Source organism: Danio aesculapii, chromosome 10 (assembly GCF_903798145.1).
Source record: "Danio aesculapii chromosome 10, fDanAes4.1, whole genome shotgun sequence".
Taxonomy (NCBI): domain Eukaryota; kingdom Metazoa; phylum Chordata; class Actinopteri; order Cypriniformes; family Danionidae; genus Danio; species Danio aesculapii.
Genome location: NC_079444.1, coordinates 20261255 through 20274611, shown reverse-complemented (window position 1 = coordinate 20274611; position 13357 = coordinate 20261255). Strand labels below are relative to the sequence as shown.

The following is a 13357-nucleotide window of genomic DNA, read 5'->3' as shown; positions in this document are numbered from 1 at the left end:
ATTGTCACGTTTAAGATCTGATTTCTTTAAAAATCTGTGATCTTCACTGCCTGTTAGATCTACGATATGAAGTGGGTCTCAGATCAGACGAGAAGCCATGCATTAAATTACATTCCCCCCGCCATGTCTTTAAAATATGACAGTTTATTTTACCTCAGTATTTTCAATGGAATTTCTGCACTCGCCTGTTGCTGATGGCGCTAGCGGTTACACGGTCTTTCATCTCGATTTACGCTTAAACAACTAAATGAATGCTTAAGTCTATTTAACTGAATGTACTGTAATTACATTACAACAATGATATGCTGTAAAAACACATCATAAGATTTTTCACAACATAAAAACCTTGTGAAATTTAAAATAGCCACATTAAGCTGTCACCGGAAGTTTATCATTGGCATTAAAACTAGCTGTGCATAGAGTCCATTACAGGTCATGATTACAGGTTATTAGCATATTTTTAGCATGTTTTAACAAGTTGCTAGCATGTTTTAACATATTAACGTCTATTCATTTTAGGTTGAAAAACCTAAAAATCAGTTACCGATCAACAAACAGATACTGACCTACCAGCAACCAGATAACCACTAAAATGAACACAACACATAATTGTAACATGGCATTAAGCAAGATTGCATTAAAAAGTTGTTATATTTTGGGGACACATCATTTCAGTGTCTTTGACTTTAATATGTTAAAAGTTTAGGTTGAAAACCTTATAATAACCACTTAAATGAACACAAGAAAGAAAGAAAGAAGGAAAGAAGGAAAGGAAGAAAGAATACAAACAAACAAACAAAAACAAACAAACAAATGAATGAATGCATGCATGAATTAATGAAATAATGTAAAATGGCATTAAGCAAGATTGCAATTAAATCTGTTATATTTTGGGTGAACACAAACGTTTAAATAGTTTTTTGTTCTCGGCAAAAGTAAACACTGATTGCTACATCTCCGAGACAGCAGGTGGCAGCAGCGCCCGCTGAACTCACAGGCAACCGTGACGTGGAAGAGAGACAGCTTCTGTTTGTGTCTGCTTTTGTTTTAAACTGCAGATTAATTTATTACACATTAAACAGCCGATTTCCGTGTACAGCGATTAACAGCCAGTTTGTGTGTTCATTATACGACCAATGATGCATTTGCACAGCGGTTGATGAGCGGATTTGAGGGTGTGTGGTCGGTATTTTGAGAAACAGACCTGTGCGGTGAGTGTTTACAACAGACTGTCTGCTACTGTCTTTTAATGTCCAGCTTCTTTTAAAATTAATTAGATTGATTAAAATTATTGGATAATTATGTTAGATGACATTACACTGAGACACGAACAAGAAATCATTATAAGCTAGTCAGTTAAATGAGTAACATCACTGACTGTTTCTGTACTAACTCAAGGTTGTACATGACTTATTTGAAAACAAGAATATGCAGAAACATTAATATAGCAAAAAAGAAACAACTAATAGTTCTCATTATACTTCCTTTCTTGATTAATTAAAGGAAGACTTGCCTTACCTTGCCAAAAATCGAAATATTGGATGATGTCAAGTTCAAAACTACTTTTTAAGCAGTTGTTTTGATAAAATATTGTCAGATTTTTTTTGAGAATCAATTTTTTCACTCTATATTTCAGTTTAGTAGAGATTCATGGCTCATTGCAGGAGGACAAAAACAACTGATAAAGTGTGACAAAAGAAACATTTAAATGTATATTTTGTATGTTTTCTTTACGACCCCTTAATAATTAAAAATCCAAAAACTGACAAGTACAAAAAAGATGTCACCACAGTAATGTAACATCAAAGTTCCTGTAATAAATCAACAGACTGAAGCTTCACAGGACTTATTTGAATATTATACAGTAACAATAATTTAGGCAAATTAACTTTAGATTGTATAAATTAAGCAGTTTAAAGTGATGATTTACTGCTGATCTATAAATTTTGCTGGTGGTACTTTGCTCAAATGCATCAATTATGCAGTTATTTTGCTATGTCAGTGTTATTAAGCAGTTTTCTAACATGACTAAATGGGTAGTGTCTGTTTTTTGTAGGCTGAATAATTATGGGTTCACTCGGGAGCCGCTTTCAGTCGTCCCCCCGGGGCCCTGAGGAGACTGTGGAGCGGCAGTGTGCTGGAAACAGACACAGCTGTGAGTGCAGGAAGAGGAAACGCAGCTCGCGCTGTGAGTGTGACAGCGAGCCGGAAGAAGATGACAGCCAGCTAGACACGCCACGCAGGTCGGAGAACAAACACTATGTTTGGGCTTGGTGAAATATTAGGGGGGATGGGTGGGGTGAAGTTCTTTTTGCTCAGTGAAAACTGCTCTCATTTGATCAGAAATATAATAAAATTATGAAATATTAGTACAATTAAAGATTAGTGTTGCTTAGAAAAAGTTCTGATATGTTGATCCTCTGATCCTCAAGAAACATCTCTGATTATTATCAGAAAATATATGATTAAGTACCTGTGATACTTGTAACCCATGAAAAAAAAGCAACATTTATTATAAAATGAAACCATATGTAACCATATTGTTGTCTGTCACTTATGATTAATTTATGCATTCTCTTTAGCTAAAAGTATATACATCCAAACCTTCAAATGTTAGATTTTATTTATTTAAATGTAAAAAAAATTTATGGCCACTAATAAATATCTAGCAAATCTAGCCTTTTTTTATTTTTATTTTTTTTTAAAGTAATTTATTATGTTATTTTTTGAGTCACTGCTGCTGTCAGAGAATGTTTAGTTATTTGTTTGTAAATTGCTTTTATGTATAAACTAAAGTTGAAACAAAATAAATTAAAAAGTAAATTCAATTTAATATTATAACCAAGATAACTACACACTGTTCATGTTTAAATTTGTTTCTCTGTAATATAATAATATAATAAATTATAATATTTTGCAAAACATATAAAAAGGACTTAAAGTGGTATGCTAATGATTTTTACAATATTTTATTTACAATAAAAAAAATCCTTTTTTACACCTATTGAAAAGCTGTGCTTTTATATTAGTGTGTGGGAATATAAAGGCAAAACGGGACCAGCCCTGTACTTGCAAACTGATCATCATTCTATTCACACATTGTCATTTTCTGTGAAACTAAATGGTCAAACCACCATGCACAGTTCTCTTTCCCATTTCCCATTAAAATAATATTTAATAATAATACTGTAGCTGTCAGAATTCAAACCTGTATTTATTTAATACATTTATCTTCCTGCTGTTTCACAATAGTAGTGTAAAATGCAGTTACAATAAAATGGAAAAAAACAACGGCAATTTTTATTGTAAGCTTTTTGAATCAAGTTTTATTTCTACAGATAATTTTTGGCAGATCATAGTTTCTAGAATTGCATTCATTCAACAAAAATAAAAACTTGTATAGCAAATATTTGTTAATTGAATAGTTGGAGGTGCTACTTAGTACACTTTATGATGTTCCTTGATAAGAAAACATAGAGGAAAGGATCCAGGCAGCAGTTTAGCAAAGCCAGAGTCTTGCTGGTATCACCATAATATTGTCGGAAGGACTTCAGTTGGGAATGAACATGGGGATGAGATGTTTCAGTCAGAGCAGTAACGATATCAATTACATTGACTACATGCACAGGAGTCCAAAACAGAAAGAAAGCCACAACGACACTGACCACAAGTCTCTTCTTGTAAGTCCTTACTTTTGTCCCCTGTTTTCTCTGAGCTGTAGTTAAACCTTTTGACTTTCGACTCAAACCTTTATGCATCCAGAGATAAGATGTCAACATGATCAAAAATGGCATGACAAACCCCAGCAGGATGTCAAGAAACAGTAAAGTCACTTCGATAGAGGATGAGGTGATTGACCTCTGACATCTTTGAAATCCATTGTTGTCGTTGAGTCTGCGAGTGAAAAGTAATGGTAAAGCAAAAGCAAAGGCGAGAACCGAGATGCAGATCAGCTGAATGTGTCTGTGGCGTCGCTCTATTCTATGCAGAATCATCCTGTTAGCAACCCTAGACTTGATGACATTGTGATAGCGGTGAACACTCATAGACGTGACCGTCAGGACACCGACAAACAGACTCCATTTACCCAAGAAGAACAGGATCTTACAAAACCACAGGCCGAGTTTCCATCCAAAGCGTATCCCATGCAGCACGAAAGGAGCCAAGGAAAGAGTCAGAGTGTCAGAGACCGCAAGGTTGAGCATTAGCTTTAAGGTGAAACTCAGATTTTTGTTCCACTCACGAGCAATGCTGATGATAACAGTGATGTTGCTTGGCAGACCCACTAAACAACACAAACCCAGAACTACAGCAGGAGCGATCTTCTCTGATCCCACAGCAGTGGTGTTCGATGTCGAGTTGAAGCCTAAATCTAACGCCATCATCAGATTTTGCTGTCTGGAAAATGCAGTCTTCTTTTATTAAGCTCTTCTCTCACTGAATGCCCAACGGCTATTTGAAGAACAGGGACTTTTTTTTTTTTTTTTGACTCCTACGTATTTTAACTAATACCACAACCTTGCCCTCACTTCCTTCTTTTCTCTTACGTTTAGTACAACGTCCATTACAGCAGGTAAAATAAGTATTGAACACGTCACCATTTTTCTCAGAAAATAGTTTTCTAAAAGTGCTGCTGACATGAAATTTTCACCAGAAACAACCACGCATACAAAGAAAATAACTTTATCTCTCAACTAGCTGATTTTATGTTTAATGAAATTAAATGAGACAGAAAAAAGTATTTAACACATGAGGAAAGGAAGGTGTAAAAAGGCATGGAAAGCCCCAAGATAAAAATCTAGTAGTTATTCAGCAGCCCTGCCCTTTGTCAGTGTAGATGAATATTAGCTGCTTCATTCCCAACTCCTACGTCTTAGATAAAACAAGGGTGGACATTTCAGCAAGTCAGTGACCCCAAATACTGCCAAGCAAACTCTTAACTGCTTTCAGAAAAGAAAATAAAGCTGCTAGAATGGCCCAGACAGTCACCTGACTTGAATCCAATAGAAAATAAGAATCACACACAAGACCCACAGAGCCATCGAGATTTTAGACTCTGAAACCTGGGAACAAAATCACAATTTGTAAGCTATTTAAAAGTGTCCTGCCCTCCGCCGATGCTGGTATTACTAGTGTTGTCAGACATTGATTAATAGTGGAAAAATTACAGCACAGTCTAATATAATTATTTTTATTTTGATAATTTATTTTATATATTACAGCAGTGGCGATGTGGCTTAGTTTGTTAAAGCGCCTGTCTTGTAAACAGGAGATCCTGGGCTCAAATCCCAGCAGTGCCTTATGTACAGGTGCCAGAATTGCTTTTTTCCCAGAGATAAGTTGCGGCTGGAAGGGCATCCACTGCGTAAAAACGTGCTGGATAAGTTAGCGGTTCATCCCGCTGTAGCAACCCCGGATAAAAAGGGACTAAGCCGACAAGAAAATGAATAAAATTTATATATTATCTGTACTTTTTTCCTTCCTACTTCTAGCTTTATGCACTTGTAATGTTCCACTACTATAATTATCGTTTGAATGAAACAATATTAAAATGACAATAAAAATGTTCATACCAATTATTTTTAGAACAAAAATTACAAACACACAATCCAGCAGTTGATGCGCGTGTATAAAATAATAATACAGTCAGATTATCTTTTTTATTATTATTCTGCATGGCTCCTTCTTGGAAGACTTTAATTTTAATAATAAAAAAATTGCAACATGCTGTATTTTTTTGTGTGGGATATCCAGTATATATTTACAATGGATAGTTTGTTTTTCCAGGTTACAACATTAAAACAGCATTCATTTGAAATATGAAATTTAAAATAGTCTTTACTGCCACTTTTGATCAATTTAGATCAATCAAGACCATGCTGAGTAAAAATGTGTTTACTAACCTTACCGTCTCCAAACTGTAAAGGTTTTACTCATGTTTCTTTCTTTTCGGTCTGTTTTTTTTTCTGGCAACAGGAAGAAGTTAAAAAGCACCTCTAAGTACATCTACCAGACACTATTCCTGAATGGAGAAAACAGTGACATCCAGATCCGTGCTTTGGGGCAGGAGTGGAACCTTCATAAAATCTACCTCTGTCAGGTTGGTTCAATTCAGATGCTAATGCTGTGCATACATGAGAAGCATTCCTTTTCTACTTTGATTTAAATATTTTCCCTCTCGTTTTCCTGCTTCAAAACAGTCAGGCTATTTCTCCAGCATGTTCAGTGGATCCTGGAAGGAGTCCAACATGATGGTTATTGAGCTTGAGATCCCAGACCAGAACATTGACACTGAGGGTGAGGATTCTGGGAATGTGTTTTTGATGCAGTGAACAAATTTAAGTTGTTGTTTTTGTATTTTTAACATCTTCAATGTTGTAGGACCAATTTGTTTTACGTATGAAGTAAACAAAATGTTGAAGGAAATTCAAGGTCTGATTTTAATGTGACATGATAAAGCCACATCATTGCCATGGGGCATTCATTGAAATACTCACTGGAAAAATTCTGGATTGTTGCTTGGGTTTATTACAAGACATCCGAACTTTTGTGATCATGGAACATTCAAAGTTTATATATTTCTTTCTATTCCAGTGATGCCATGGCTAAACAGCATAAACTATAACATTCTAACCATAAACTATAACCTTATGTGCTGATTATGTGCTTTATTCAGTGTTAAATATGAGATTGAATATCATTTTACATGACATTTATTGCCCCCCCTGAAAAAGCCAGCAGATAATTTGCCTCTGATCTTGAAAATAAATTCACACAGCCCAATATATTTAGTTTAACTAAGAGTTTTAGAAAAGATACACATTACAAACCAACAACATCAGTCACTTAGCATGTAGTTATATTTATGGTAATGAGGTTTAATATTTGTTAATTAGAATATAAACCTTTCAGTTTTATTGGAAGTGCAGTCCAAGGATACTATAGGTTTGCATTTTTAAATTAGTCTTTGTTTTAATACTATTTCAAAGTTCTCTTAATTTCAGATTTCAGTTAGGTTTCAGTTTTTTTACTTTATTTCATTAATGGTTTTTATTTTTTATTTTGTGAACACATATCTATATATTTAGTTTCAGTGTTAGTTCTAGTAAATCTGGTTTAACAGTATCCATCACTCGTTTCTCATGCGATACTTCACAATACTGCATTAACACAGGGTGATGCAAACCCAGCTGTTGACTAGTGTATTTAGACTGACCGACTAGCATGCCTGTTTTGTATAGTTGAGCACTGCATAATGGAGAACAGCAAAGCAGTACTGGAAATTCAGAAAGTTAGGGGAGACAATTTAGCCATGTCTAACTATTAGGGGTTACAGTTCTGCGCAAGACTGTCATATCCTAATCTTGTTTTCTTCGCCATCTGCAGCCCTTCAAGTGGTTTTTGGGTCACTCTACAGGGATGATGTTCTGATCAAACCGAGTCGGGTTGTTAATATTCTCGCAGCTGCTTGCATGCTTCAGTTGGTGAGTATTTGTGTTAAATATGGCATCATTACTATCTGATTTTATAAAGATGTAGCATTTATCTATGCAACTAAATTAATACCCTCAGTTAATTTTTTAGTTTTTTGCAGTGTAAACAAGATCTTGCATTGTTTTTATATAATTAATTAAAATTATTGTTCACGGCTCTGCAGCAGGCTAGCTGCGAAAAATAAATAACTGTAGTAGGTTAATTTAGCCTACATTCATGTAACTGAGTCAAGGCTAAAATACCAGCCTAATTCCTTATCTTGCTTTTGTGCAATACAAAACCCTTTGTTGGTTTACGGACATGTTTGTTTTGGTGCTTTCAAATATCAATGTCATTTGGCAAAACTTGCATAGTGCACCTTTTAAAATAGTTATTAAAGTTCCCTTGAAATTTGCATTCATTTTTAAATATTTCCCAGATGTGATGTTTTACAGAGCAAGGACATTTTTCAATATTTCCTATGTTTTTTTCTTCTAGAGAATGTCTTGTTTTTTTTTTTTTAAGTTTAGCTGGAATAAAAGTTGTTGTTTTTTTTCTTAATTTAAGGTGAATTTTATTAGCCCCCTTAAGAAATGTATATATTTTTTCAATTTACCACAAAACAAACCACTCTTATACCTTTCATAACTAACTTAATCTTAATGACTTTCCTAATTAACCGAACTTGTCTAGTTCACTTATCTTAAGCCTTTAAATTTCACTTTAAGCTCAATACCAGTAACTTGCAAAATAACTAGTAAAATGGTAAATATTGTCATGATGGCAAAGAGAAAAGAAACGAGTTGTTAGAAATTAGTTATAATTATATAGTTATAATAATGAATAGTTATATTAAATCATTATATTATAAATAATTAATAGTTATAATAATTAAAACTATTATTGTTATGTTACGCAATACTTTTACAGCATAATATTGAATTCAGCTGTATGTCTATATCTAAAGCCATTGACTACTCTTACTGGCAGAGCTGTGATGATAACAAAAGGCTATTGGCTGTTAAAAGGAGGAGGAGCTACTCTACATCTTGTCCTGTCATGTTTGAGTTCAAATTACTGCACTCATCAAACAAAAATGCACATTTCAAAGCACTTTGTGGTACATTTGAAATTATAGCATCTAAGCAACCTTATAACAACACCCTGATAGCCAGCCAATACACCTTTAGCCATGATTTCTGTGCTGTAAATACTGATGTAGATTGTGTTTTTAGCTTTATTATTTTTATTATTTTTCTGTCTTTCTCAGGATGGCCTGATCCAGCAGTGTGGAGAGACCATGAAGGAGAATGTGAATGTGAAGACCGTGTGCAGCTATTATAACTCAGCCACCATGTATGGCTTGGACTCCGTCATGAAGAAGTCAGTAATCCTTTTTTTGAGTTTCATTATTCTCTAACACACTTTACATTTCACTGAAGCTGTGGCATGTTGCAGATGTTTAGAGTGGCTCCTCAATAACCTGATGACGCATCAGAATGTGGAGCTAATGAAGGAGCTCGGGTACGGTACTAATATATACATCCATCTCTGACCTCATATGAAGGATCTGGTGATTAGGAATGGTTGATCTCATTGAACATCTGTGTGTAGGGGAGAAATTATGGAGCAACTCATTCAGTCCTCGGATCTGTTTGTAATGCAAGTGGAGATGGATGTTTACACGGCACTGAAGAAGGTAGGAGACGTGATGTTGTGATATAATAAATTCACTAAGAAAAACATTTCAGTATAAACTACTTCATGTTCATAGATTTTCAATGCCATTTCAGAAGCAGAAATGTTTTTAAGTGTTGGTTTTTTATTTTGATAAGGGAACAAAATGAGAATAGCTTTCATATTGTTGGTGATATTCAAAATGTTTAGATGATTTAAGTAACAAGCTTGCTTATTTCATGCATTTAATGGTGCTATGGCTTTGAATGAGATTTATTTATGTTTTAATATGCCTACAACAATAATAATAAATTTTTTTTTGTTATTTAAATAAAATATAAATTTTATATAATTTTCTATGCTAAAATTAAAATATTTCTGTTTTATGATTTAAAAATTATTCCCATTCGAAGTATACATGTATATAATTTTAAAAATATATTTTATGATATATATATATATATATATATATATATATATATATATATATATATATATATATATATATATATATAAAGATATATAAATAATATATATAAAGATTGCAATATTTTGTTTTTGTAAATATATAGATAGATAGATAGATAGATAGATAGATAGATAGATAGATAGATAGATAGATAGATAGATATATATATAGAGAGAGAGAGAGAGAGAGAGAGAGAGAGAGAGATGTATGTTTGTATGTGTGTGTATATATATGTGTATATGTATATATATATATATATATATATATATATATATATATATATATATATATATATATATATATATATATATATATATATATATATATATATATATATATATATATATATAGCGATACAAATATAATTTCACAAGACGACTTGCATATTGAAATAATTAATAATTTTACGTTGATGGGGAAATCCAACTGGATAAAATATACTAAATTATACAAGTTAAAAGAAACTGATAAAAGGAACACAGAAAAAAGAAATAAACTGCATTTTGTGTGTTTTGATGGAGTCTAACAGTATTGGGGTATAGAAATCCAACAATCTAATGTAAAATAACATTGCATAGCCTTCATTCTATAAATAAACTAACACAATCTTAATTAAAGGGCCAAACTTTATAACTTGTGCCCAGATTGATTACATGGGCACAGACTTTAAAATCTCTATTAGATTATGGTTGAACTCTGTAGTGACTCCACTTATCAACTGTTCTGAACTGTAGTTACTGGTTAATTATAATCCTAATTTGTATTGTAGATCTTGCAGGTTTGCACATTGCGATATTGATGATGACAATATATTGTGCAGCCCTATTGTGTATAGATTTTGGAAACATGAAACATAAGAGTATACATAAATGCACATTATTATTTATTCATAACCTGATTTCTTTGCTGGCAAAGAAAATGTTCTTGATGACACAAAAGAAGTCTGATGAGCCTGCACAAACATGTATAATATGTAGTGAGTGAGAGGTCTGTTATGAATATTAAAACTTCATTTCTTTTTTCAGTGGATGTTCTTGCAGCTTAATCCATCTTGGGACGGTCCAATCAAACAACTTCTGCTGGATGCAGACGCCTGGCTGTGTAAAAGAAGAAGTGGTACGTTTCATATATGGAAATATTTGTATGAATATAGTATATATTTCTGTAATCTTCCCCAACTCTCATTCACAGATGCTGGAGAAGTGGAGCCATTTCTAAACACAGATGATGGGATGCCCTTCGTCCCTGTGTTCAGACACATCCGCCTACAGTACATCATTAATGACCTGGCCTCGGCCCGCATGCTGGAACGGGACAACATCCTACCTCCTGGTCAGATTCACAGAAATCCATCCTTTCATACTGATTTATTATATTCTATATTATATTTAAATTTTATCATTTATATTTTGTTTTCGTCTCTTGTCTCTAATCCTACCATTAGTATTCATTTTCAGGTAGTAGGATCATCTTTGGGCCGGTCTAGCCAATAGGATATTAGCAGCTACAGGGGAGGCGGGTATAAAGACAGCAAGACCCCATCTGATTGGTCAAATTTAGATAATCTATGCATGCAACACATAAATGCTTGGCACACAAACTAAATTAATTTGATTGATTCTGCTATATGGATGTTGAATATACTATTGTTGTTGTCACGAAAATACAAAATTATCACAAAAATTTAATTTTTTTAATATATTGTGCAGCCCTAAAGGTGATGATTAAGTGGAGAGGCAAAGGTCAGGGGTTTAAGTTATTCATATCTAACCTGATGGATAATATTTTGTTTAATTTTACACATTTTGTCTGCAACCACATTGTTTTCTTTTAATGTATTTGTGATTTCTTTTAATGTTTTTTGATGATAAAACATATTTTAATAGAATGTATATTTTGAAATGATATTAGAGAGAATTTTTATTCAGGAAATATGTTAAGGAAAATGTTTAAAAAGCTGTCTCCTGGAGGGATTTTACAGTATTTATTATTGATCAAATTGAAACAACTTTATTTGAAATTTATCAGTGTTATTTGTATATTTTATTGTATGAACGATTAAGAAACAGAAATGATTGTAAATTATATATTAAATATTTATCACAAGAGTTGCCATGAATATAGCCAATGCTGCTAATATGGCATTAGTGAATAAATAGTCTGAATGGATAATTATGCAAACACACAAGAAGAATTAAAGCCTTAATATAAAGCTATATTCTAAACAAATGACAAAGCAGAATGGGATTTTTTTTTTAAATCCAGCCTTTAATAGGAAGAAAATCTATTCTTTTAACTCAAGACATGATGAGGTTGTTTACACAAGATGTGAAGTTTCACAAACTAATTTCAAGAGGATCATGTAAAATGATTGTTCGTGGCTGGTCTCTCATCTGTAATCATTAGTAAGTCAATCAGGTTAATCCAAACTCACTATTGACCTTATTCGTCAATGCAGAAGTGCATTCGTTTTTACGATTGTTTTAGAACTTCCGATTCAGTCACTTATGGGTAGGGCCAGATGGAATCTGCGGACATTTTTTGTATTTCTGCGGAAAATTTTGCTAAAAATCTGCGTATTTCTGCAGAATTATTTTGGGAGTATCATAACTAAAACCTTAATATATGAAATAAAAAATTATATCTTTTTAACTTGTATTTAATCTTTAAAATGCAAATCCAATTAGATTCACTTTATTTGGTAAACAAAGCAAGTCTCTCATATAATATATCTACTAAAAGACAGAAAATATTACTTTACAAACTGTATTGTACATAAATCAGATGAATATTTTCATATTAGTCAATAATATTAGTAAAATTAATTTAAAAACTGAATAAATATAAATTTACACAAGTAAATAAACAGAAATAATGATGGGCTAAAAATCTGCGAAATTCTGCGCGCGCAGATTCCGTGTGGGCCTACTTATGGAAGAAATGACTCAGAATAATAAACGACAGAAAACGGTCAAACTACTTGCTTTACAAACAAGTGTTTGCAATACTACACAGACAAATTAATATATTAAGAAAATATTCAAAAAGATTCAAATGGCTGCGCCCCCTCTTACACGAAGAATAAGGTGAATAAGTAGCCTGTCTAAAACTACTCCCATATCTTCGTTTTCTGAAGAAACCTCCCATCACCCCCATCCTCCCCTTTTCCTTTTTTACCAGGGGGAGCTCTCGACAACTACCTGATCCCGTACCCCCTTACATGGTCATTGACCAGACGGGAGCCCTGGTTATCTCCCAGCTCAGGGTTCTGTCCCGGGACAGCATGCCAAACCTGCTGTTAATATCAAGCAATATTTAAGTGTGTCGACACACTAACCACTAGGCTATTGGCGCCGACAGTGTGAACTTTTGAAGCTGTATTATTGGACACACGAGACTCACTCATGGACATTTACTCAAAGGTGTAGTTTTAACATTATTAAAAACATCAGCCAAGGATTTTTATCTGGAGACCTTTAATTATTATTATAGGAATTATTTAAAATATGAATCCTTTAAAAATGGTAGAATTTCTATCAGAAGTAAATCAAAAGTACATTTTTAAAATCTTGTTTTATATATTTTTATGTCTTTTATTATAGAAACGTAATGTTTGTATATTTGGTAACACGTTACAATAAGGTTGTATTAGTTAATGGATTTGCTAACTTGAACAAACAATGAACACATTTATTACAGTATTTGTTCATATTAGTAAGGGTTAGTTAATGAACATAG

The 13357-nt window shown here is 33.0% G+C and overlaps 2 protein-coding genes across 2 annotated transcripts in view; one reads left to right on the top strand and one right to left on the bottom strand.

Annotated features, from left to right (window-relative positions):
* Nucleotides 1-996: 996 nt before the first annotated feature.
* gmcl1 (germ cell-less, spermatogenesis associated) overlaps nt 997-13357 on the top strand; it is a 17531-nt gene continuing 5170 nt past the window's right edge. Inside the window, exons 1-10 of the mRNA XM_056467370.1 lie at nt 997-1211; nt 2057-2243; nt 5977-6100; nt 6201-6297; nt 7387-7484; nt 8744-8856; nt 8932-8997; nt 9088-9172; nt 10645-10735; nt 10811-10951. Of these exons, the coding sequence (XP_056323345.1) occupies nt 2068-2243; nt 5977-6100; nt 6201-6297; nt 7387-7484; nt 8744-8856; nt 8932-8997; nt 9088-9172; nt 10645-10735; nt 10811-10951 (991 nt within the window). The 5' untranslated portion in view covers nt 997-1211; nt 2057-2067. The remainder of the gene's footprint in view (nt 1212-2056; nt 2244-5976; nt 6101-6200; nt 6298-7386; nt 7485-8743; nt 8857-8931; nt 8998-9087; nt 9173-10644; nt 10736-10810; nt 10952-13357) is intronic.
* Nucleotides 3410-4439, bottom strand: LOC130236631 (leukotriene B4 receptor 1-like). The gene has a single exon (XM_056467371.1). It carries the CDS (start codon nt 4383-4385, stop codon nt 3435-3437), a length of 951 nt encoding a protein of 316 aa, XP_056323346.1. The 5' UTR covers nt 4386-4439; the 3' UTR covers nt 3410-3434.

What these genes read in the sequence shown, in the direction of transcription:
- LOC130236631 (XM_056467371.1), bottom strand. Translation starts at nt 4,385, where the DNA reads ATGATGGCGTTAGATTTAGGCTTCAACTCGACATCGAACACCACTGCT.